The sequence below is a fragment of the Mirounga leonina genome, unplaced genomic scaffold (genome assembly GCF_011800145.1).
Source record: "Mirounga leonina isolate KUSES-001 unplaced genomic scaffold, KU_Mleo_1.0 Mir_99, whole genome shotgun sequence".
In the NCBI taxonomy this organism is placed as follows: domain Eukaryota; kingdom Metazoa; phylum Chordata; class Mammalia; order Carnivora; family Phocidae; genus Mirounga; species Mirounga leonina.
The window spans coordinates 6,806,094-6,832,748 of NW_023270971.1; the positions used below are offsets into that span (position 1 = coordinate 6,806,094).

The 26,655-nt window shown below is 45.0% G+C and overlaps 1 protein-coding gene and 1 pseudogene across 2 annotated transcripts; one reads left to right on the forward strand and one right to left on the reverse strand.

Annotated features, from left to right (window-relative positions):
- On the reverse strand, positions 1–26,644 carry SLC36A2 (solute carrier family 36 member 2). The gene is made up of 11 exons (XM_034999510.1): positions 26,600–26,644; positions 25,794–26,000; positions 22,703–22,793; positions 22,046–22,134; positions 21,429–21,524; positions 15,988–16,072; positions 12,960–13,178; positions 11,271–11,369; positions 6,141–6,307; positions 4,017–4,186; positions 1–912 (listed from the first exon to the last, which is right to left on the reverse strand). The coding sequence occupies exons 2-11, from the start codon at positions 25,955–25,957 to the stop codon at positions 641–643; spliced, it is 1,452 nt and encodes a 483-aa protein (XP_034855401.1). The 5' UTR covers positions 25,958–26,000; positions 26,600–26,644; the 3' UTR covers positions 1–640.
- Positions 18,978–20,929, forward strand: LOC118006745 (annotated as a pseudogene). The gene has a single exon (XR_004678177.1). The product of XR_004678177.1 is annotated as a DAZ-associated protein 2-like (transcript).
- Positions 26,645–26,655: the final 11 nt, after the last annotated feature.

A 26,655-nucleotide genomic window follows, 5' to 3' on the forward strand; every position in this document is an offset into this window, starting at 1 on the left:
TGGTATTGTCCACTCCCCTCCCCCCTGCCACTGACACATCTACATCCACACCTCCTATCTGCTGCTGGCATCTCCGAACTGGGCTAAAACTTTATCCAGTGATTTAGAAAGTTTATTGCCCTTGACTTAAATATGATGGCTCCTTTCTGAGTGTTGCAGCTCACATTGGACCTCTTTGCCGTAACTATTTTGTCATAGGAGCTGTGTATTCCTTGTTGGATTATAGGTTATGTCCCCTAGTCTATGCTCTTTGAAACCCTTTGTCTACCAGCTCAGGGTCAGCATTAGCCAGCTGCACCTCCTTCTGCCCGTTGCTGTCACTTGGTTTCCCCCCGGTGGCCTCTTCTTGCATAGCACCACTCAAGGTACAAAATCCACCTTGTCAATTGCCAAGAAGTTGGATGAATCAAGAGCCTTCCATGGGAGACTCTCAACTTAAGGGAAAGCTAGAGATGGAAAGAAAAGTAATTAAAAACAAATCTGTAAATTACCATCTAGACCCTGTAGCTGGTGAGTCCTTGCTTGCTTCACCATGACTTGGCCCAGAAAAAAGATAAAGAGGCAAAATAAAGATAAAGCATACACAAGATATCCATACCAGCGAAAGTCAGGTGCTGGTGGATAAGGTGCAGTGCCATTCTCACTGAATAAAAACGGTGGAGTTGGAAAAGGTGAGGGGTTGTCCCGAGAGGATCAGCTCGTCCAGGGCCTGGTAGGTCCCCACCACAAAGCCCACGAAGCCCAGGATGCTGATCAGGGCGTCCTTGGCGATGGTGAGGGGGCTCATGCCCTCTGAGTAGTAGGTGGTGATCTCCAGGAGGGGCGGGATGATGAGGGCCAGGGCACTGCTGCTCATGGAGCCCACCAGGGAGAGGACCAGGTCCAGGCGGGGGATAAGGATGGCCAAGGTACCTGTGGGAGAGGATACGGGATATATGGATCTTCAGGACTTAGTCAAGCTTCCCAAGCTTGGTTTTAGAATCCTTTTCTTAAAACATAAACCAGTTGTTTCTCGATTTTAGTTACATAAGGAAAACACTGAAAGTCCTATAATACTCCAATCACGTCACTAGTGGCTATGAATTAAAAATCTGGTGTGTCTCCTAATCATTTTTCCAAAATAAGCATTCATATTGTTGGGAAGAGAAATCTTCCCTCTGCCTACTATAGGTTCAATGATGGGGGGGGCAAGGAGGGGCTGGGGATTTACTGACAGTAGACAAAATTAACACGACAAAAGACAGTTTGCTTAGGGCTAGGGAGCCTTCAGAGGAGCTGGCTCCCAGAACAGCCAAAGATAGGGGTTCACATGCCCATTTCATAAGGGGAAAGGAGGGGGCAAAAAGAGCATATGTAAGAACAAGTGGAAGTTATGAGTTCAGAGAGTTTATATAGGGAATTAGTCTGTGATGATGGTTAGTCTCCTTTCTGGCAGAAAACCTTCCAGAGAGGGGATTTATGGAGGCTGTACTTTGTCAGAAGGTCCTGCTTAATTCAGCAAAGGAAGTTCAGATAAGGATTTATTTTTCCCCTCCCTGTAGCTGCTGTTTGTTCAGATGTTTTTAGCTTAAAATAATTTTTATGCCACTGAGGCGCACTTCAAATCCCCACATTATTCAACAATGATTAAGGGGTGCTTGGCGGGCTCAGTCGGTTGGTGTCCAACTCTTGGTTTCAGCTCAGGTTGTGTCTTGGGGTTGTGGGATCCAGCCCCACATTGGCCTCCCTGTTCAACAGCAGTCGGCTTGTCCCTCTCCCTCTGATCTCCCCCGCCCCTCAAATAAATAATCTTTTTAAAAAGACAACGATTAAGCTCTAACTTAATAAATAACATTAAATAACGGTGCTGGGAACTGTCCCATCTGTTTGGGACACATCAATGTACGGAAGATACAAAAACTAAAAAAAAAAAAAGCCTTTATAGAGCTAACATTTTAATAATGAACATGACTACATGCACCTCTTACTTGCAAATGATTAGAATGTGAAATTATTTATAGGAGAAAGGGGTCTTCAGTTGGAACAAGATCGCAGGGTCTCATTAAAAGAATGTCTTCTCCAGGTTTTACATACATGTTAGAAAACAACAAACACTAGAAGCTAAAGATTTTGAAATTATCTATTTTTTACTAGGATGCTTTATAGGCCTGGCCTTCCACATTTTTTATTTGACTTGTTGGAAGACTCACCAAGAAGGCCCAGAAGCCTCTCCCAGGCCTCCTGTGGAGGAGGAGTGTGGTATATCAAAACCAAAACAGGTCGGGCGCCTGGGTGGCTCAGTTGGTTGGGCGACTGCCTTCGGCTCAGGTCATGATCCTGGAGTCCTGGGATCGAGTCCCGCATCGGGCTCCCTGCTCAGCGGGGAGTCTGCTTCTCCCTCTGACCCTCCTCCCTCTCATGCTCTCTGTCTCTCATTGTCTCTCTCGCAAATAAATAAAATCTTAAAAAAAAAAAACAAAAACAAACCAAAACAGGTCTGGGAGGCAGGATTCTGGCTTCCCCTTGTGTGGCCTTGGGTTAGGTCCCTATCTCCTCCACAGCTTGTTTCCTCCTCTGCAAAATGGGGATAAATGCTATCTATCCTTTTAGGTGTTATGGTTCACACTGCAAATGGTGTTCAAGTTTTAAACTCATTTATATGCCCCAAGATAACTGAGTTAATATAAAGCACTATAATATAATATAACTCAGAAAAGTTTGTTATTTCAATTTATTTCCGCATTTGTCTGGATTGGGGCAGTGCATGCAGAAGCTGTAGGCTTCAGGGATTATTATCTTCACATTTAGGACAAATGCCTTGATCTCTCTGGAGTCTCTTAAGATTCCGAATGGCAGTGTCCCTGCTTCCTGGGCTAAACTGGGAACAAATCATTTCAAAGAAAGAAAACTGGTGTCCATTGAACTGCATGGGTTGATCTAGTGCAGCAAGAAGCAAGAATCTCCCTGAGGGGGGCACCTGGGTGGTTCAGTTGGTTAGGCGGCTGCCCTTGGCTCAGGTCCTGATCCCGGGGGCCTGGGATCGAGCCCCACATTGGGCTCCCTGCTCAGTGGGGAGCCTGCTTCTCCCTCTCCCTCTTTCTGCTGCTCCCCCTGCTTGTGCTCTCTGTCAAATAAAATCTTAAAAAAAAAAGAATCTCCCTGAGGAAGTCCTAGAATCACAATTAAAAGGAGCTAGGGACAGCTGGGGAACACGACACTCTGTGCAGGAAATCTCTATCTTCTCCTTCACCCCTGCTAAAACACTTGCACAAATGGGGTGCCCTGGATTATGGGGCCTGGGGCATAAGGAGGACTGTGAGGGGGTGAGCGGGGCCAGCTGAAGCCTAGGGGGCAAGTCCAGCTCACTGCTGCCAGTGGGGAATGTGATCCTAGGCTTGCCAAAGCATTTTAATTGAAAACGTTAGAAATCTGGATTTGTATGTGAGATCTTGGACGTTTTAAATGTTGGCACAAGTTTATACAACACTCTGAGGCTCAAAAACACACCTCTGCTGTTAGATTAGACTCACTGGCCACTGACCTCTGCCTCGGAGGTGAAGGGTGCTGACTCTGGACTTAGATGATGTGGATTCAAATCCAAGCTCTGGCACTTCCTGACCAGTTACTTATCGCTCTCTGCTTCAGTTTTCTCATTTGAAAAGGAAAGTTTATCATAGTCCTACCTCCTAAGAGTTCCTGCAGGGCTGAATGAAATACTATGAAATACGGCCTAAAAGAACACAGTGGCTGGTACACAGTAGGTATTTAATAAATATCAGGTATTATCATTATGATTATTGTTCAACCAGCTGTGTCACTCCCTCAGGCTGGACACCTGTGAATCCGACTAATTAGGTACATAGAAGAATTAGTTTGTCCCCGAGGCTTACATGAGTTACACTCGTAAAGCTTTAGTGCAGTCTTTGAGACACAAATGGAGCTCAGTCAATGCTGGTTATCAGGACTATCCTTCACCATCTGGCGGATTCCTGACAGCCTCAGGAAAAGAGCAACATTTCGCTCAGCCTTGTACTCACATGTCAGGCAGACCATGGCGAGGCGGATAGACAAGTCCAGAGGCAGTGCCCAGCGCTTTGATACCTGCGAGGTGGCAAAGGGGATGATGATTTCTGCAGGGACATAAAACTGCAGGGCGTAGGTGCACAGGATCCCAACGACATACAGCAGCTTGACTGACTGGTACAGCCTGCAGGACAAACCACAGCAATGCTCCCTAAGGCCACCACGCTCAGGCACCTGGCCTCCTGGAAATATTAACCTCTGATGGTGGAATCGCCCCTTGGGCTCCAGTCTCCTTGTCTGAAAATGATGGGCAGGGGACTTCCCAAAGCCAAGAGGGAGTCACAGCAGAGCACGTGGTGAAAACAGAGTGAGGGATCACGGATCCAAATGGCAACCGGGGGTCATCTCTAAAGAAAAAGAATCTTGAGCGTGGCTACACGTAACCCCTTCACAAACCAGTACCACTTGAAGGTAAATTTTAGATTTGAGGAACTAGAGGCTTAGGCCAGCTGCTTTGCCTAGGGAGACACAGTGGTAAGTAGTGAAGACCAAAAAACCTGAGTCTAAAACATGTTAGTCCCTTGTGATCTAATGTCAGTCCTTAGCAATTCTCTGGATTCCCCCCAGAGCTCATGGCACATAACAGGCCCCCAGCACATGCTTCTAGTAGGTTGAGAGAACTGCAGAGTCCTGAATCCTTGGGGAAGGAAGCAGTCTACAAACAGGGTTGCGTGGGGGTTGGGAGGCAAAAGGAGAGGCAGGGTTACTTGCAGGCATTGGACGAGGTGCAGAGACAGGGTGTGATGGGGGGTGTGGAGTTTTACCAAAGCCTTTTTTGACCTATGGAGATAGGACTTTTTCCTTGATTCCACTAATGTGGTAGCTGCATCTCACACGTTTAGTAAACCTGTATGTATATGGGGGCTGGGGAGCCATTCCTTAGAAAGATTAACTTGCACATTTCTGAGTTTCTTGCTCACACTAGTCCTGCTGTCTGAAACACCACTTTAGTCCATTTCCATCTGCCCCATCTTTTGAGGTATACTGCATGCCCAACTTAATCCCCATGGTAACTCCACTTTATAGATGAAGACACTGAGTGTCAGAGAGGTTAGGTAAATTGTCCATGACCACCAGCTAGGAGGTGGTGCAGCGAGGACTTGTGCCCATGAATGGCAGAGTTGTCCTTGTCTGGACAGAGTTGTCTTGTTGCACACAAAGATTCTCATTCGGATGGATTTCTTTCCTCAGAAGTCCCCAGAGCCTCTTTGCTACTCTGGAGGGCTCCTTGTTCTGTTCCATTTGTGTATATACACTATTCCTCCCCCATTGTCACTGGATCATGAGCTGGGGAAGGTAGTGAAGTTCAAGATCACAGCCTACTCCATCAGTACCCTCCATGCCCGTGTATGTCTAGACTGATAACTGCACATAATTGGCATGCAGTAAATGCTTGATGAATGACATTTACCACCTTGGGAAAGGAGCCCCACTTAGGCAAATTAAGCCTCCAAGTGACCCTTAAAAAGACAGGCATCCTATAATTAATGACATGCCTCCGTGTGGGAGAGCGCTGCACAACGCAATATGGGTTCATGTGTCTATTTAAATATGGTACTGTTGAAGTCTGGATCAGCTAACTGTTGCATGAATTAGGTGCACTTGAACATAGAGTTTTTACAGTGGTCTTCCCAAATTGGTTCTTGTTTTACTACTTTTTTATCCTAGCTACTCTAACTTGGAGGATGTGCACCCTTGTCTGTGGCAAGCAAGACTTGTAGCACAGGCCTCAGGAAATGTAATCAGAGATGACTGTTGCCACCCACCAACTCCTCTCTCTGCCTCTTGTTCTCCCTGAGGGCCCCTCCCTTCTCTCCTTAGGTGACCAAGAACTGTCACTTCTCTCTCTTCCTAAATCATGTCCTTCTTCATCCTAAGCTATTAAGGCTTCATTCAACATGGCAGGCTATTGAAGGAGGAGCTCCTCCTCCTTCAGGAGCCCAGGGTTCTAATTACAGCTCTGCCTGTCACTGTGGAGGCTCTCTAGACCTTAGTTTGCCATCTATGGAAGCGAGGCAGTCACCCACACATTCCCACCCGGCCCTGAGTGCCCACCACCTGGGGGCCTGTGAAGTTACCAGCAGTTGGGTAGGTTAAGGGTTATGCTGGCCTTAATGTCATTTCCAAACCGCAGGTAGCCCAGAGATCCGATGCCGATGTACAAGGCAGTGATGATGGACATTCCCAGAGACAGGATGGCTGGGAAGCGGCGGGCATCCTTCATCTTGTTTTCCAGGGGCAGAACCTACAGAAGGATCATAGTGTAAAAAGACAGAAGGAGAAAGAGGAACATGAACAAAAGAAAGGCATGCCACTTCTGAGTATATCACAAAAAAACTGGAAGTAGGGACTTGAATAGATATTTGTACAACTATGTTCATAGCAGCATCATTTACAATAGCCAAAAGGTGGAAGCAACCCAAATGTCCACTGATGGATAAATGGATAAACAAAGATGATATACATACAATAGATATTACTCAGCCTTAAAAAAAGAAGGAAATTCTGACCCATGCCATAACATGGATAAATCTTGAGGTCATTGCGCTGAGTGAAATAAGCCAGTCACAAAATGATACATACTGCATGATCCCATTTACATGAAGTACCTGAAGTTGTCAAATTCAGAGAGTCAAAAAGTAGGATGGTGGTTTCCAGGGACTCACGGAGGGGCAAATGAACAGTTATTGTTCAATGGGTACAGAGTTCCAGTTTTGCAAGACCAAAAGATAGATGGTGGTGATGGTTGCACAATAATGTGAATGTACTTAACGTCACTGAACTGTATGCTTAAAAATGGTTAAGATGATAAATTTTATGTTAGGTATATTTTACCACAATAAATGAGAAAAAAGGGAAGAAAGGAAGGAAGGTCTAGAGTCACAAGATGAGCCCTGGATCATCAGAGCTGGAAGGGCCCTTCTTCAGGTTGTGCAGATCAAGGAACTCAGCCCCTGGGGCAGCCTGATCTGGCCAGCAGATGCATTTTGTTTGGCCAGCATTGCCTTTTAGACAATTGAAGGCGAATGCCTTTGGGCACACTATTCTTGTTCCATTCACCAGTCCCACCTCTCCCCCTCACACGGACATATACCTGGTTTCTTCACTCACATTGCCTTCTAAAGGCATTTGAGTTTGAGACTTCCAATTCTAGTGCATTCGCTGCTCTCTGTTCAGATGGGAAGGCTGCGACTCAGGTTTACACAGCAGACTGTGGCAGAGCTGGGACTGGAGGTTCCTGGTTCCCCAGCAGGACATTTCCCTACACACCATGTTCTCTGGATCCTTCTTCCCCAGATGTATACCTGGCTCTGAGAGAATCCAAGTTGAGACAGACTACCTGGAGCCTGCTGGGCATCCGAAGGTCACTTCTGTTTTTGGAACCAACCTTCTGGCCTCTCATCCCATAAATCCCTTCTTAGGCTTCTATCAGCTGAGAGCCCCCCCTCCACCTTCTCCTTCTCTTTGATCAGGCCATGGACTAAAGCACACTTTGCATGCATCATTAGGCTGATCTGTGCCTCAGTTTATCTGAAAACTCACCTATTGCAGGTTTTTTGAGATTTATATGAGCACCATAATGGCATACAGTAAAGGCTTAGTAAATGTCAACTGTTTTTATTTTTTAATACTGTGAAGACTACATCTCTATGAAGATGGTGCTTGTATATTTCTTATTTTACAGATGAGGAAAACAAGACTCTGAAGATGGAGTAACTTGCCCCAAGTTACAACACTTGAAAGTTGCAGAGTGAGGCTGCAGACTGGGGCTGTCTTCCAAAGTTCAAGTACTTGCTTCTCCCCACTCTCCAGCATTGGATATATTTATTACTCAGTAGGACCTGGGCATCTACTCCCTTGTACTGTTAACTCCTTTTTTGTCCTATATGCATCTCAACCCCATGCAATGGAAATGCTTGAGGGGAATGCCATGTCAAGGTCATCACTGTGCCTTTCCACCTTCTTCCAGATTAAAGGCAGGTTCCTAGTAGCAGCTGGTGCTCAGGAAAATGTCTGGGGGGATTATGTGGAGAGTGAATGATCCAACCTGAGCTTTCACACCCTGCAATACATATTCGCTGCATAAATTCTCCAGGCTAAAAATTACCTTTTTTACTCGGTAGCTGGCTTTCTTCTTCTCTCCTTCCCACAATCAATCAAATTGATAAATTGATAAATTTACATAAAGTGCTAAGGTCTCTGGAAGTAGCACCAGGCTTTAGCCACAACTGCAGGTGTTCCCAGCTGGTGACCTGGCTCAAGTCCCTTTCCCCTTCAGGGCTTAGGCTCTTCGGAAAGTTCAGAGACTGGGCTAGAAGTTTCTAGAGCTAATGTGAACTCTGATACTAACCATCATTAGCACATAGTAGGTGTTCAATACTTACTGAACAATCACTACCATCATTTAGTGGGGAATTAGAGTGCAGAGAGTAATCCATGGCCAAAGTAAGATTCCAGCATATTCTGCTTCCAGAATCATTTGTTCAACCATCGCACTCTGCTTTTTGCCATGAGTATCCAGAATTCTAAATATAAAGTGCTTCTACTTCCATTAAGATGGTGTAGGCACATTCCACCATAGCTCTCTTACTGATTAAAACTAAAAGCCCTGGACAGAATACATAAAACAACTATCCATGGACTCTGAAAAGTACAAAATAGCACATGGATTGATCAAAACCAGTAAAAATGACCATTATGGTACTGGGTTTCTTGATTTTTTTTCTTCCTGTATCTCCCAATTTAGACTCAAGAGGACCTCAAATCCTAGAATCCTATGCAGTAGATGGAGACAGAAAAAAGTCCAAGAGAAACCCTCTTTCTGGCCAGAAGACATAAAGCAGAGGCCTCTGTGGGACAGACAGTATGGAGGGGGCCCCTTTTTTACTCTCTCAAGACCACACTTCCAAGGCAAGTCACAAAGCAGCATCCTGGTGTTATCAGTGACTGTGGTGGTCACGCAGGCACCTAAAAATCTGACACAAATTTTTCTCTTTGAGCAAAAGAACTAGGAAACGGGGTTTGGGAGTCCAAAGAATGTGGGGATAAATCAGCTCTGCTACATGATTTATAGGGTCCTATGCAAAAAGAATTTTCATTTGCATGCTTCTTGTTCAAAAATCAAGAATTTCAAGATGATGAAAGCAGAGCATTAAACCATGAATAGGATCCTTCCAAAGACAGGTCCCTACGTAACTGCATAAGTTGCATGTCTATGAAGCAGGCCCTGGAAGGAATCGCTGTTAGTTCGTTCGTTCATTCATTCATTCATTCATTCATTCATTCATTCATTCATTTTTATTTTAGTTTTTCCTTCTCTCTTTTCTCTCAGTGCTTAACCCCAGTCAGACTCAGTCACAGGAAGTGCATAGCACTATAGGGAGGCTATAACTCTGGCTTTCTAGCCAGAGAATCAGAAAAAGAAGCCCCTGGAAGCTGGTGACTGTGCAAGAAAACATGGATAGGAGGATGCTGGAGAAAGTGATCCCCTAAATCTGTAAGTGAAGTGCTGGGCTCTGCCCTAAGTTGTGAATGTGTGGGAATGATGTGAAGCATCAAAGCATTGTTTAAAGAAATGAAAGAAGACCCAAATAAATGGAAAGACATTCCATGTTCATGGATTGAAAGACAATAATGTTACGTTTTTTACAAAGATGCAAAGGCAATTCAATGGAAAATGGGCAGTCTTTTCAACAGATGATGCTGGAACAATTGGGTATCCTATTAAAAAAAGAACCCCAACATACAAACACTTTTATCAAAAATTAACTCAGAATGGATCATAGATCTAAATGTACAATGAAAACTATAAAATATTTAGAAGAATACAGGAGGAAATCTTTGTGAACTTGGGTTAGGCAAAGTGTTTTTAGATAAAACACTAAAAGTGTTTATAAAATGAAAATTTTGATATACTGGACTTCATCAAATTTAAAACTTTTGCTCTGTGAAAGGCACTGTTAAGAGAATGAAAAGATAAGCTACAGACTACAGAAAATATTTGGAATTATATATCTAATAAAGGACTTGTATTTGTAATATATAAAGAATTCTTAAAACTCAACAGCTCAGTTTTTTTAAAAGTTTGCAAAAGATTGGAACAGATACTTCACCAAAGAGGATATACAGATGACAAGCCCACAAAATGATGCTCAAAATCACTGGTCATTAATAAAATGCAAATTAAATCACAATCAAACACTACTATGAACCTATTAGAATGGCAGAATAAAAAAATGCCGACAGGACATACAAGAACTAGCGACGATGAGAGCAACTGGAATGTTCATCCATTCCAGTGGGAAAGCAAAATGGTACAGCCATTATGAAAACCTGTGTAGCAGTTTGTTATAAAGTTAAACAACATACATTAATATGTGACTAGCAAATCTACTCCTAGAGAAATGAAAACATTATGTTCACATAAAATCCTGTACACAAATGCTTGCTTATAGCAGCATTATTCATAATTGTCGAAAACTAGAAACAACCTGTTCTTCAGCAGGTGAACTGATAAAAAAATCCTGGTGCTGCCTGTTCAGCAGGTGTTCAGCAATGGAAAGCAAGGAGTTATGATGCATGCAACAACATAGGTGATCTTACATGCAGTCTCAACAGGTTACATACTGCATGATCCCAGGTATATGACATTCTGGAAAAGACAGAACAATAGAGACAGAGAACAGAAGGTGGTTGCCAGGGGTTAGTGGGAGGTGAGGAGCTGACTACAATGGGACAGCACAAGGGAGTTTTTGGTGGTGAGGGAGCTGTTCTGTATCCTGATTGTGGCCTATCTATGATTCTATGCATTTCCAAAACTTACAGAAATGTATACACTCCTCCCACCGAAGTGAATTGTACTGTATGCAAATTTAAAGTAAAATAACATCACATACACAGCACTATCCTTCCTCAAGTGTGGAAACACAAACTATGTAATAATCCATTGTAAATATATAGTACTTCCCAGCTTAAAACTCCTTTTGTTTGTTTCATTAAATCCTGTAAATTGTATGCCTCCACTTGTCTTGATTTTAAAAGATTAGGAAACACATGTTGGTATGAAGATAAATGTTTAATAGATGTATTGGGACAAGAGGTTACTCTCCCCTGTGTGCACACAGAAACCCAGAAACCTAGAGTTCCTGGATCCTGTTCAAAAGGCCACCCACAGCACGGGGGAAAGATCACCCCAATGCAAACCTTACCACACCAATGCTTTCAAATGAAAAGATGGCTGTTCCAAAGAAAAGAGGGTAGGTCTTCCAACTTGCTATCAGTGGCAACCGGCTGGGGTCTGGAATTTCCTACAGGAGAGAGAAATGTAGTAAGACCTTAATTCTCAGAGCACGTTTCAGTTCATTTAAAAGGGGAGTATTCTGGGGCGGCTGAGTGGCTCAGTCCTTAAGCGTCTGCCTTCGGCTCAGGTCATGATCCCAGGGTCCTGGGATCAAGTCCCACATCAGGCTCCCTGCTCTGCGGGGAGCCTGCTTCTCCCTCTCCCACTCCCCCTGCTTGTGTTCCTGCTCTCGCTAAGTCTCTCTCTGTCAAATAAATAAATAAAATCTTTAAAATAAATAAATAAATAAAATAAAAATAAAAGGGGAGTATTCTGAGAGTAGACCTAAATTAAAAAAAAAAAAAAGGAATGTCAAGAAATTCGGAAAACTTCAAAAGGAAGTAGGCATCAAAGTTGATTTTAACACATACAACACCGAAGAGCCAGAGGACAGAAACATTGAGGTATTGTCCAAGTACTGAATACCTCATGGGGGGAATACGGTTTACCAGAATCCTCCAAAAGAAAATCTCATGCATCACAGGTTGGTACCTGCCTGAAGTGCCCACGGACAATTGGAATGTACCAGTGATTATGGGTGACAGAAATTGCTGTTGACTGTAGTTAGTGATATTCTTGGGAGCCCAGAGTAATTCGTTAGATATGAAAGTCCCCCTTTCTTCAATGAGCTATAAACTGAAGGGAAAGAAAGTATGTGGAAAAAATATCTTATGTACCCTGTGACCTGAATGTGACAATAATTACAGAGCCATTTCTCTAATTGCGCAACTTCAAGAATGGTCCAAAAATGAATCAAAGGTAGCTATCTTATTAGGAAATTCAATTTTGTAGAATTTATCGATGTTGCCTTAAGGAAGATAAGACCTATTTGTAGTTATCCTAAAATACTTGACTAATATGTAATTTTTACTAAATTCCATGGACACAGTAACTTTTCATGTGACTTCTGAAATATAAAAATATCTGAATGATATGAGAGATATGTCAAGGGCCTTCTGGGTTTAAATTTCTATGTAGTCTTGTCCAGTAAATAAACATTAGAAAGGATAGAAAAGTAGGATATTGAGGGAAAATCAATATCCACAACTCAACCTTGAAGGCGTTGTAATTTGCACTGTGATATATTTGCTTGTGGTCTTCTGAGACTATGCCTTTGTGACTAAGTATTATTATTTTTTTCTCTTGAGTTCCTATGGGTAATTTTGGACACCTGGAATTGCAGCCTAGAGGATGTAAGACTATAGGGAATTGGTAAGTTTCAGCTTTGTAGGAGATCCTGCTTTTCATTTGCCCTTCGCTGCTATACAACCATTACAGGAATGGTCTGTGGTTCACCCATCAAGATGTTTTCCTTGCAAAGCAACATTTTTTTCAAAGGCCAGAATTTGACAAGGACTGGAGCAGCAACATAAAAGAGGACCTATGCAGAAGAATGAGATGGCACAGAGACATCTTTGTGGAAATAATGGTACAACGGCACGAGGCTGAAGAGTGAGGTACACACCTACCCTCAGGGCTGGCCCTAGGTAGGTATCAGTCTAGTATTGACAGTGAGGCTTTGCTCACTGGAGGAGTCGGGTGCGTCGTGTGCACTAACCTGGACGATGTACTGGGTGATGATGATCAAGCTAACCAGCATACTGATGTTGGCCAACAAAGAGAAGATGGTCAAGACCCGGAGGTTCCGGATGAGGACCAGCAGCACCAGGAAGGGCAGGAAGGAGAGCATGTAGAGTCGCGAGTCCATGGTGGGCGTGAGAAACACTGTCTCGTTGTAATGGCAGTTGTTGGTGGTCCCATTAACTGCTTCCACTACCTGAGGAAGGAACAGGAAAAGCAAGAGGGGAAGATTCAATACATCTACTGGCCACAGGATTTGCTTAGTGCCTGGCCCATAAACTCCCTCACAAAAAGCATGTCTCACACGCCAGGGCCTCACAATGAGTTAGTCAGAGTTTCTTTTGCTTATAACCAAAAAACTCATCACTTACTGTTTCTCAATCAGACTCACACTGTCATTTGAGTGAGAGAATTATTCCTTATGAGGACTGGACCATTCACTGCAGGACATTTAGCATCCCTGGACCCCACCCAATAAGAGCTATTTGCATCCCCCAATCACTGTGACAAACAAGAAACACCCCCCTGCACACAGTACAAACACCCCCTGGCAAAGTCAGGGGGGAGGGGGAGGAGAGGGATGGTACTACCCTTGTTCAGAATCAGCCTGACTTAATGGGTAGTCTTACTGTGCAAGCAGTATTGCGGAACATTGCGGAACAATCCACTGCAGAACAATTAGAGACTAGAATATGAGGCAAGAAGAAGATGTAAAAACAATGATGATCTCAGTACGCATTGGTAGCCAGGGTGATGTCCTGGAATATATTCATCTATGCATTTTCTATACCATATCACAAATTACATGTATTATACTCATCTTTTTTTTTTTTTTACAAGATTGCAATCGCAGCATATACTCTTATTTTGAAATCTCCTTTTCACTTAACATACCAAGATTACTTAAATGAACCATTAAGTCTTATTTTTTTTCTGATTCCTCACCTTCTGATTCCTTTCAATAGGAAAAGTATTTGAAACATTAGCAGGCATTCATGGCCCTCCATCATGGGCCCCATTCAACCTTGAAGGCTCTTCCTCTCCCAAAGTCCACACCTTCTACAACCAATTTTATTGCCTCTCCGGAGCCAGGCCTGTACATTCCTGCCTCCAGTGTTCACTCCTCCCTTCTTGGCTGCCACCCCTTCTTCTCGAACCTGTCCTTCAACACCCAGCTCAGATGCATCTCTGCAAGGGAGCTTTCTCTTGCTGCAATGATCTTTCCTGCCCCCGCACATTTTTGCCCCTTAAGTTCACCATGAAGCGGCCCTGCCTTCAGAGAGTTTTTGGTGGTGTCCTGACCCAGCACCAAAATATATTGAGAGCTAACCTGTTTGTTTTAGAACACATCCTACTTAGCCTGCAAACTCTTAGAGAGAATGCTTGCCTTATCTCTAGACAGATGATAATGTTCTGTTGATAGCTGATTGATTTCCAAGTGGCAATCCGGCCATGTTTAAGAGCCTTCAAACAATCAAACACTTTGTTTTTGTTGTTGTTTGTTTGTTTTTAAAGATTATATTTATTTATTTGACAAAGAGAGATAGAAAGAGCAGGAACACAAGCAGGGGAAGTGGGAGAAGGAGAAGCAGGCTTCCTGCCTAGCATGGAGCCCGACCCGGGGCTCAATCCCAGAACCCTGGGATCATGACCTGAGCTGAAGGCAGACGCTTAACGACTAAGCCACCCAGGCACCCCACAATCAAACTCTTTGACCCAGTAATTTTACTTTAAGGAATATATGCCAAAAAAATAAAGGGGTGTACAAAGACCTCCACGGATTATAGTAGAAAAACAAAAGGAAACAAATAAAATATCCAACAAGAGAAGACTATGTCCTGGCCAATCTGTATGATTAAATATTATGAAGCTGGTAAAAATTACATTAAAAAATGTAAGGACAAAAAAAAAATGTAAGGACATTACAAAATGCTAACCAGTTAATACCAACTTAAAATAATAACCACGAGTGGTTGAATTAATAATCATTTTTTCTTTCTTCCTTCCTTCCTTCCTTTCTTCTTAACTTTTTAAGTAGGCTCCATGCCCAGCATGGAGCCCAATGTGGGGTTTGACTCACGACCCTGAGATCAAGACATGAGCTGAGATCAAGAGTCAGATGTTTACCCATCTGGGCCACCCAGGTGCCCCAATTTTGTTTCATTTTGAAAAGTAATATAGCATAGTGTTCAAGAACTTGAGCTCTGATGTTGAAAAGGCCTGGATTTTTAACCTTGGCTCTGTGATCTTCTATACATTATAGAGTTTATAGCTTCAGTTTTCTCATCTGCAAAATAGGAATAACCACAGTACCTATAGTGATAAGGCCACAGAGAGAATTAAATGGGAGAAAGCATATATAATACTCCCTGTTCCTAACATAGAATAGCAGCTAACTCTGAATGCATGCTATTTTTTTCCTTCTAATTTCTTTACATTTCTAAATTTCTGGTTATTACTATAAGCGGGGGAAAAAAAAAGAGAGCCCTAAAGAATAATTTCTTTTTTAAGCTCACTGATTGACTAAGGATGGCCTTTGTCATTACCTACAATATTTTGCTTAAATTGCTACAAGATAATTTCTGGGCTAGATCAAAACAACTTCCTGGAGACCACTGTTAAACCAGAGGTTAAACAGCTAAAGGTAGATAAAGATGGTCCAAAGATTAAGTATCATCTAAAAAGAGCCATATCAGTCTTAGGAGAGTTAAGGATGATTAAACTCCAAGGCAGGACAACTGACAAAAATCCAAGGTTTCTTCCAGCTCAGTTTTAGAGACCGGCTTTGCGAAAAGGTCCAAGATACTGGAAAAGGTAACCACTTGTAGAACAGATAGGCAAACTGGGGAAGTCTGGATTCTTTCATAACATCTAGTTTAACTTCCTTTATTGTACTGTTGAGGACACTAGGAGCCCAAAAGAAGAAGCCACAATTGCTGAACAACTCACAGAGGACCCTCCTTTTCCATGTCCTTTCCCTTTCCACCTTCTCTAGACGACTCTACCTGTTTTAAATTATCAGCCAGAAACACAATGTACACACAGCAGAAGCCCAGCTGGGTGACTATAAGGAAGAAGCTCACGATATTCCTGGAAGAGAGGAGAGAGAAAGAAAACATGTTATAAAAGAAGAGTTGGTTTGTCATTTCTATTTCTGTCCCCAGGGGTTGGTGACCCTGTACCAGCACCCTTGCTTCTGCTAACACAATCACCAATGGGGCAGTAAGAAGTGAGGTAACAACAGTTCTTTAAAAAAAAAAAAAAGTGTTTCTCAACCACCCTCACACTCCCAGCTCAGCAAGTGGAGGAATTATTTATGGTTGGGAACCTCCCCCCACACCTGGCTCTGCGGCATTTCTCATAATTGATACTAATTGATGTAGGGAAGTAAGCACACCATTTTTATTAGCTATCATTAACATGAAAATTTGTTCTACCATGTGCCAGACACCGTATTAGGCTCTGAGGAAATACAAATAACACATGGTCCCCTCCTCGAGTGGTTCATAGATTAGTGACCAAAAAAGAATATGGCACTAAGAGCCACAGTGAAAAGGATATTTTATCCTAATTATAGAGCAGATAGCCTTCATAGAAAAACCAATACCTGAGGAGGAGTCCCTTGGGAAGGGGAAGAAAGAAATTTTTAAAAAGACGAGGAGGAGAACATGGAGAGGAGTGAGGAAAGCATTTCAGCAGAGGGATTAGGCAGATTTCTCTGGCTGTGGGGAATCCACTGGAGGGGGCAAGACTCAGGATGGGTAGGCCGCATAGCAGATTCTTAAAACAACAGAGGTGTCCAGCAGCCTGGACAAAAGTCATTAGGAGGAGAGAATGAAAGCAATTTAAGAGATACTAGGGAGCTAGAACTTAACCGAACTTGGTCACCACTAACATGTGGGGGAAAGGGAAAGGCAATGATCAAAGGTTCCTACAGGCTTTGGCTAGGACAACGAAATGAACTGGAAGGAAGGAACAGGTTTTAGGGGAAGGTAAAGAAGTGACACATTCAGTATCTGAATTGTTGAGGCTGAGGGCTCCTATAGGAGACATTCAGGAGACGACTGTGTACGAGGGTCTGGAACATTGATTTGTCAGAAATGGATAAAGCCTTGGGAAGGCAGGTCAGTGTTGGGGAGTGTGCAGAGGGAGAAGAAGAGAAGATGGTGTTCCAACCCTAGAGAACACCAACATTTAAAGGGAAGACAGGAACAAAGGAGCCTGCAATGAAAGCCAAGGACTGGCCAGAGAGGTAGGTGGGAAACTAGGGGCGGGGGAAGGGTTTAATAGAAGCCAAGGGAGGAGAAAACATCTGGAGAAGAGAATAGTTCATTGTACCCACACTGTTGAGAGGTTCTCTAGGGCAAAGAAGGTGCAATAAGGAGGTCTTTTAGGACATTGGTGGAAAGACCTTCAACAGAAGTCTAAGGACAGAAAAGCCAGGTGACCCACGGAAGAGGTGTGAACCAGATGAATGGAAGTAAAGTCAGAGGGTGTGCTGTTCTTTCACAGAACTAAGTGTGAGCTCCAGTCTTGATGGTGCCCATTCTGGTCATCATTGTAGACCCATTGCCATGACACATCCTGACACACTGCAGGTATTCAATAGATATCTGTCGAATAAGCAGCTGCTGAACAGAAGATTGGATAGCGGCTAAAGGACGGTGTGAGGTCCAGGAAACTTCATGAGTTTATATTACTATTTTTTAAGATGGAGACACATGAATGCATTTAATTGTTGAGAAGAAGAGCCCACAGATCCAAAAAGAAGTTCAAGTTATAGGAGAGGAGATGATTAGTGGAGCAAGGTCCCTAAAAAGAGCAGGAAAAGCTGCTTTCTATGTCCAACGATGGGTAGAAGGATTTGAGGAGTAAGGGACAGGCAAAGCCTCCTCTTGGGTCACACACTGGGAAAATACTGGTTATCGTCCCAAAGCCTTCTTCGTCTGCTCAGAGGCTCAATTTATTGATTCAGTATGTGAATGGGCTTTGGGCCAAGGGAGGTGCCAGAGCCATGATGCTCTGCAAACTACATTTCGTGAGAGGGCACACAGCAGGGCTGTAATGGTTCAGAGTATCACGATTCAAGAGAGACTTTGACCTAGATGGTACTCAGAAAAGAGTAGGCAGATGGAGTGGGCACAGGCCTGAAAACAAAGACAAAAGAGCAGATTTAGTTCCAAGTACCGAGGATGGAGGGGGTTGACTTGTTCTGTGTCAGTCCGGAAAGCAAAAGGCAGCAGTTTGCAGGAGGAGGACGTCAGTTCAGCAAAGTGTCCTTAAGGTCTTGTGTGTGTGTGTGCCTTTTCTAAAATACACTTTTCTTACTATAAACTCTCTCCCTAAGGGACGTCTTCTGCTTCCTGGCTTCATGGCTGATGACGTCAGTTCTGTATGTCCTGCATGAAGATAGGTTCAAACCTATACATATCACTACCCACTTGACATCTCCACTTGAACCTCAAACCCAACTTGTCTAAACTAAAAGTCATCAGAAATCTGAGTCAACCTTGACTTTTCTTTTTCCCACAGTCCTGGGATCCAAAGCATAACCAAATTCACTTTTCTCCATCCCCACTGCTACCAGCTTGGTCCCAGGTGTCATTGCTATCTGCCTGGATGTTGCCAATAGCCCCCTCCCTGGGTGTGACCTAATCTACGATTGCTCACTTACCATGTATTCTCCTAACAGAAGCCAGAGAGATCTTTAAACAATACAAGTATGATCACTTGCCTGATTAAAACCCTCCAGTGGCTTCCTTGTTGTTTTAAAGAAAAAAACAAAAACCTTTAGGAGGGTCTAAAGTGTACAGTTTGCTTGGACCCCTGGATTCTTCTTCAGCCTCATCTCCTTGACTATGCCCTCAAGCTCCCTGTCGTTCTGTACCTTGAAACTGTCACGCATTCCATCTTGCTTCAGACCTTCATGCTCTGTTCTTCCATCTTCCTGGAAGGCCATCCAGGCTGCCCACTTTCCCCTAGGTAATTCCTTATTCTTAAGAATTCCTTCCGGACACGGAAGTGACTACGAACAGGAAGAGGACGAAAAAAATAACCGTCCGCGACGCCGAGCCGAACCGGACCAGCAGCCACCATGAACAGCAAAGGTCAATATCCAACGCAGCCAACCTACCCTGTGCAGCCTCCTGGGAATCCAGTGTACCCTCAGACCTTGCATCTTCCTCAGGCTCCACCCTATACTGATGCTCCACCTGCCTACTCAGAGCTCTACCGTCCGAGCTTTGTGCACCCAGGGGCTGCCACAGTCCCCACCATGTCAGCTGCATTTCCTGGCGCCTCACTGTACCTTCCCATGGCCTAATCTGTGGCTGTTGGACCTTTAGATTCCACAATCCCTATGGCTTATTATCCAGTTGGTGCCATCTATCCACCTGGTTCAGCAGTGCTGGTGGAAGGAGGGTATGATGCAGGTGCCAGATTTCGAGCTGGGGCTACCGCTGGCAACATTCCTCCTCCACCCCCTGGATGCCCTCCCAATGCTGCTCAGCTTGCAGCCATGCAGGGAGCCAATGTCCTCGTAACTCAGCGGAAGGGAAGCTTCTTCATGGGTGGCTCAGATGGTGGCTACACCATCTGGTGAAGAACCAAGGCCGCCTCTGTGACGGGAAAGACATCACATACCTTCAGCACTTCTCACAATGTAACTGCTTTAGTCCTATTAACCTGAAGTTGCAGTTTAGACACATGTTGTTGGGGTGTCTTTCTGGTGCCCAAACTTTCAGGCACTTTTCAAACTTAATAAGGAACCATGTAATGGTAGCAGTACCTCCTTAAAGCATTTTGAGGTAGGGGAGGCATCCATTCATAAAATGAATGTGGGTAAAGCAGCCCTAAGGATCTTCCTTTAATTCCTCTGGAGTAATACTGTACCATACTGGTCTTTGCTCTTAGTTAATAAAACATCAAATTAGGTTTGGAGGGAACTTTGATCTTCCTAAGAATTAAAGTTGCCAAATTATTCTGATTGGTCTTTAATCTCCTTTAAGTCTTTGATTTCTATTACTTGTTATAAATGAAACGCATTAGTTGTCTGCCTTTCCCTCCTTTCCATCCTTTGCCCCATGTCCCACCCTCACCTCTAGTCTCTTCCAGTTCCTTCCCGCCAATCTCCATTGAATCAATGGTGCAGGACAGAAAGCCAGTCAGACTAACTCCCTTCTCTCCTTGCACTTGTCCCACTTGCCATCTTTTAACTGATCTTTCACAAGGATCCTCTGAAACCCCCTCTGTGCCCCAAGCACAGGCCCCATTACTTCTGCTTTTGCATCTCCTCAGGCAAAAGTGGAGGGTGCCTCTTGGACCCTCCTCATAGGTTGTTTCTTTATCCATGAACCAAACCCCAATTTGCTTCGGTGCCAGAAAAACAGAGCTCTATTTGAACAAAGGGTATCAATGCAAACTGTACTATAAACAGGTTTGTTTAAAATGTGGGGGCAAGGAGGAGGATGCATTTCAAAAGCCTGATGACGTCAGAGCCAAATTAGGGGAAGTTTTCCCATCCAAAAATTGGTTACTGTTGATTGTCAGAGTACCTGATGTAAGCCCTCATGGCTCTTGAGAATTCCTCAGCTGGGTTAATGGGGTCATGTTATGAATCCCTCACTACAAAATGACTTGAGTCCAGTGAAATCTCATTAGGGTTAAGAATATTTCAGGGATCCTTAATATTTTGATTTTTGTTTTCTGAAATTGGATTTTATCTTATTTTATAATTTCAGTTCATCTAAATTTTGTGTTCTGTCCATGTGATGCTTGACTGTACCATTGACTGTTATGGAAGTTCAGCGTTGTATGTCTCTCTCGACACTGTGGTGCACTTAACTTGTGGATTTTTTATACTAAAAATGTAGAATAAAGACTATTTTGAAGATTTGAATAAAGTGATGAAGTTGCATTACACCTCAAAAAAAAAAAAAAAAAAAAAAAGAATTCCTTCCTTCAGGGTTCATCTCAACTGTTCCAACCTAGGAAGACCACATGAGCCCACACACATCACCTTACCTGCTCAGTAGCAACTAGTATTTCCTTCCTTCATCACACTCATCCTAGTGGTTATGAATGACTATCTCCTAAACTGTGTAATGCTTGTCTTTCCCACTGGATTATGGGCTCTGTGAGAGCAAAGCCTGTTTGCCTTGTTCCCCACAGTATTTCCAGGGCCTGGTACATAGTACAACAGGATAAATACAGTTTCATAAATAAGTCAATAATATTAAAGCTGCATAACAAGGAATGAGCATGCTGTCACTGGAGGTATACAAGGAGGGGGGCTGGGTCAGGAAGGTTGCCAGTGAACCCCTTCCCTGTGGAAAGCCCAACATTCTGTGCCACACGAGTCAGCTTTCCAGGGAAGAAGGCATCCCTGAAAGCCGCATTTCCACCTCCAGTAGCTCACTCCACTTCCAGCAGAGCAAGAACAAGGTACCTTCCCCAGTGGGCATGGGTCTGGAGCCAGGCACTGGGGCTGGCTTCCAGGCCGTGCATCACCGTGTCGCCATAATCCATGAAGGGCTTGTTAAGCCTGTAGGAGAAAGTGCACACAGAGTTACCAAGAGAGGGTTTAACCTCAGATCCTGTACTAAAAAGTCAGGAGACACACAGCAAGGCAGGACCCAGGGGAGTAGAAAGAACACTGGGGCAGAGACCCAAGTTCTAGTTCAGACTTAGACACCTGGCAGTATTTCCTGTGGGGTGGTTCCTATATAAGCAGGGCAATAAAGCACACCTCACATGGGCACAGCAGTTTTCGTATCCATGATCCCAATGGGTTCTCATCACAATTCTCTGAGGCAGGGTTAGGCATGGATTGTTTATGCCCAATTTACAGAGGAGCCAAGCAGATCATCACAGTGGCCTGACTGAGATCACCTAATGAGTCACATGGCAGAGCCTCATCTTAGGTCCCTATCCCAAATGCTTTTTCTCTTTTTCTTAGCCTTGTTGGAAGAAAGAAGTAAGCTCTTGTTTCATGTAGGATGTTTCTGGGACATCCCTGAGAACCAAGTACCAAAGCAATCGACACGAGGATGCTGTTTTCCTCACCTGTGGCAGAAGCGCTGGGCACACCTGACCAGGATGTGCATACAGTGGCAAGCGATGAAGCCCATGGCCAGCAAACTGAGCGGGCCCATCTGAGGGAAGGGGGAGCCAAGGGAAGTGGGGAGAGAGAAGAGAATGGATTTATGAAGAACATGCAAGGACAGATTTGGTAGCACAGATACCATTTGGCACTCAAGGAGCTTTCTAGCAAACTGCTTTGCAAGTCCTTTTTGGCAGCAATACCTATTCTTTCAAATATAGTCTCAAGTAGTACTCCAACAAAGTACATAAAGCAATTACAATGGGTGCTGTGGTGGGAGTGGGGGACTCAGGATTCTGACCCATAGTGGCCTCTGAGGTGTCCCTGAGGACTAGTGCCTCACAGGGCACAAGAGGAAAACTCATCATCATCCAACCCCTGCATTCTCCAAAGGAAAAACTGAGCCCCAGGGAAGGGACAAATGACCTGCCAGGGCCACTCAATGTCTGTGGCAGAGCCGGAACTCAAACCCTGGCTAGATATCTAGACTCCAAGTCTGGACCAAGCTGCCTCCTAGAAAGACTGCTTCTTGTAAGCCATTATAAACTCTGAGAGGCTCTCCTCCTACTTCCCTGCTACAACTCGGCCATGCTGGCCCCACCTGCAGCAGCCCCTCTTACCAGGATGCCCGCATTCTTCACAGCCAGGGGTAGCCCGAGGATCCCTGTACCCATGTTGCCTTTCACCAGGTGAACCAAGGTCTGGAACGCTCTAAAGGAGAGGAAAGAGACATAAGGGTGTAGGTGCGTGAAGGTGAGGAGGTCCAACCAGCATTCCCTCACAGCATGCCAACACCTGAGTTCAGCTGGATAGGTGGGCTCCTGGCCATCTCTCAGTCCCTGTGACCTTGATCGGCACCTCTGGGTCTCCTGTAGGGTGACCAACCATTTCAGTTTGCCTGTCCTGGTTTTAGCAGCTAACACTCAATATATGCCATGCTAATATTTACTATATAATAGATACTATGCTAAGTACTTTACCCGTATTACCTCATTTAATCCTCTCGTCAAGATTAGGAAGTAGGTTATTGCCTTTATTTTGCTGATGAGGAAACTGAGGCATAGAGATTTTTTTTTTTAAATAACTTGTCCAAAGATATACTGGGGAGTCGGGATTTGAAACCAGAAATGCCTCAGAGTCCCTGTTCTTCACCCCATTTCTACTGGACCACCTCCTGGTAATAGGTCGAGAGAGATATATAAAAGGAAAAATCCCATTTTGTAACGAAGGAAATGGAAGCTCAGAAAGGGGATGGCCCAAGGTCATAAAACTAGTAGGTGAGACAGGATACACTCAGAGAAAAGGGAAAAGGGCCAGCAGCAAAGACACTTTAGACACTTCATGGTGACTTCTGAATTAAATAGGTCAGATGACTTGGGTCCCCAGATGGGATCTGTTGAGACAGGGTCATTTGGGGATTGGGCTCCAGAGGAATTTTTTGGGCCCTCAGGCCAGGACCTCAAGCTGGGGAAAGGCAGGTCTCTTCCCACCCTCCAAAAAAACAAAAATAAAAACTGAGACCCCCTCTTTAAGACAGATGGGAAGGTGGTCTGAAGGGCACCTTCAGGGATAAGTTCCAGGCAGGTACCCTCTGTGTTGATGAATTACAGAACAACTTATTACTATACCTCTTTGTACCTGGACCAGGTTCGACCAAGGTGAGTGTTGGGTTCACATCCACAACTTTTGAAACACTGGAAATTCCCCGGGTGAGCCTTTCAGTGAGGACACTGACTGTGAGGGGCACCAGAGGTATTCTGGAAGGAGCCTGGTCTCTGAGGTTGGACGAACCAGAGATTAAATCCCAAGGCCACCACTTAACTAGCTGTGTCATCTTGGGCAACAGGTCTACTTTGCTGAGCCTCTGTAAATGTTGGGAGGAATGATATTTTGAAAGAATTGCCCCAACCACCCTTATCTTTATGTTAATCCCTAGATCCTCTAGCTTTCAGAAGGATCAGCCCATCGGCCCATTGATTTGTTATGGGTTAAAGAGAACAATTGAGGGAGAAAGTGGGCGGAGAATCGCGCGCCCTTCTCTCTCCCTGTGGGTGTCAACATCGCTGAGCAAGCACTTGTGCCCTACGGCCCTCCAATAATGGGCTTGTTTTGCAACAAGGAAAGGGTCAACAGGTCACTTTAGAAATTTCTAACCAAAGGACTTAAGAAATCAGAATTTAACTTTGGGCCATGCAGCCAAACGTAAAAACTTAGTGTGGTGAGCTGGGCACAGCACTGGGCTGGGAGGCAGGACATCGGTGTTCTAGCCCCAACTCCTCTGGTGACCTTGGACCTTCAAGGTATTCGCAGTGGCCAGCTTTTAAGGGTGCTGTGTTTGGGGGCTTTATGCACAAATCACCTTTGCAGCCATCCTGGGAGGAGTGAAATCTCATTTCACAGAGGAGAAACTGGGGTAGAGAGTTCTGCACTTGCTTGAGCCAGTTAGCAGCTAAATGGGCATCTGGACCCAGGTGAGCTGACCCGAGTTCCATGCTTGCCCAACTTACTTCTCTTCTGCTCCAAACCGGGAGGGCCCCTCTAGTTCTCTCATGCTTTATGTCTGATTCTTAAGTAGTTGAAATTGCCACCAAACCACGTTGTCAGTTTAGGACACGAGAGCTATTCGGTTCCCCCCAGGCCTCTGATCGAGAAATAGCCCTGCTCCTCAGTGGATGGCCCCAAGGCCTGGAGAGTTCATTCTCAGTGTCAGCAACTCACAGCCCCCAGGACTAGTCCCTGGGGGCAACCGAACCCTGTCGGGGCCATCCTGGCGCTGACCAACAGAACTTCGCCTGCCCTTGTGGTAACATCTCCCTCCTAACTGCACATCCCCACCCAACAGATGTAATGCCCACAGGCAGCCTCTTTAAATTCGCATTGCCATCTGTTTACCCCTGTTTTGCATCTGGGGGACACCGAGGCTGGGGGAAGGGAAGGTGCAGATCACTAGTTGAGTGCAGGTGTTCTCTCTACCATACCAGTGCTGTCCGCATTTTCTTCTTAAAGGAGCAGCACGCTCCAGCAGGCCACCCACCCACATGTCCTAAGTAAACTGGCCTCTCTGCTCGAGCGGTGCAGGCGGAGGCTGCTGAGCCCCGCCCGTAGCGTGGCTCCCCCACCTAAACTCCTTCTGCAGACCCTTCCTGGCCATGGTTTGCAAGCCTCCCCAACCCCCACACACACCCCAGGGAGGTGGGAGAAAAGTCTTCCACATGCTGTGCTTTTGATGTCCTCACAGTTGAAGTTCAGGCCCAAGGCGAGGCCAGAGTAACTGGAGGAAGGAGGCAGAGAGGAGTCAATGCCTGGTTGTCAGTGAGGCCAAGGTTTTAAGCTCAGATCTCACCTCCTTGGAGAAGTTAGGGATTCTGCCAATGATCAGGACTGACCAGCAACAAAACTGACTTAGGGCCAGCACTGGGTTCCAGCGCCCATCCTGCCAATGACCCAGTGCGTGGCCTGGGGTAAGTGGGCCTGAGTGTCCCCATCTGCACCTGTTGAGTGTGGGACCATGAGAGCCTAGGGCTTTCTGGAGTCTCTGCTCCTGCCCCTGTAAGCTCTCACCTTGACTCAGTCTCTGCCTGCACTTTTTTTGACCTTGGTTTTCCCATCTTCATAATGGGATGGGGGTCAGATACGCCGCGCCAGGGTTTTAGTCAGTGCAAGCTTGCAGGCTTGGAGGCAGAAATGGGGGTGGCAGAAAAAAGCACTCACGTTATGCCCTTGGTCTTCTCTAAGCCTGGTGACTCGGAAGGGGGTCCATCCCAGAAACTGGAGTCCTTGTTTTGCAGCTTCTTGGCACTTTTGGGAGGGGACCTGAGGTCCAGTTTGAGGTCAACAGTGCCCTGGGGGCCCCCAGCACTCTTTGTCACAGGCATGACTGCTTCCGAGAGAGGGCTCTGGGTGTTGAGGAGGCCTGCTCTGGAAGGAGGCAAGCAGGAAGGTGTCCGTCAGGTGCAAACCCCAGCTCAGCAAGCAGCTTGTGCCTCGCTCTGGCCGAGCTGGAATGAGGCCCCGCCTACCTCCCTCGGAGAGTATGCTCCTCCTGCCAGAGAAGAAGCTCTGTGCAAGAGAAGCTGGAGCAGGAGAGGCAGGAAGGGGTTTGAGAGGGGAGTCATCCACTTCACCTAATAGCAGTGACTACAATACCCATCATTTTCTTAACTAACATGTATGGAGGCACTTCACTAAGAGACAGACGTTCTCCTGAGCGCTTTACCTTTTTTTCTCATTTAATCCTATAAATTAAATAATGAGGAAATCAAACTCTGGACTCAAGGGACCTGCCCAAGGTCACACAGCTAGAAAGTGATAGAGTAGGGACCAGTGCCCAACTCGGCAGGCTTTTTAACTAATACCCTATTTTTGTCTCCAAGAGAATACCTCCATACCCCATCTCCTCATTCATCCCAGGTCAGGGGCTCCACTTCCCACTGGCTGACATCTGTTATAAGGCATCCTTCCGGGAGATCCCCTTCCCTGGGAAAAGTTGGGGGGGAAAGGAGCAAGCCCTCACTCACCTCTAGCTGCTTCTTAGCTTTCGTGAGGCTCCAGGGAGAAAGCAGTGGGGGTTCTT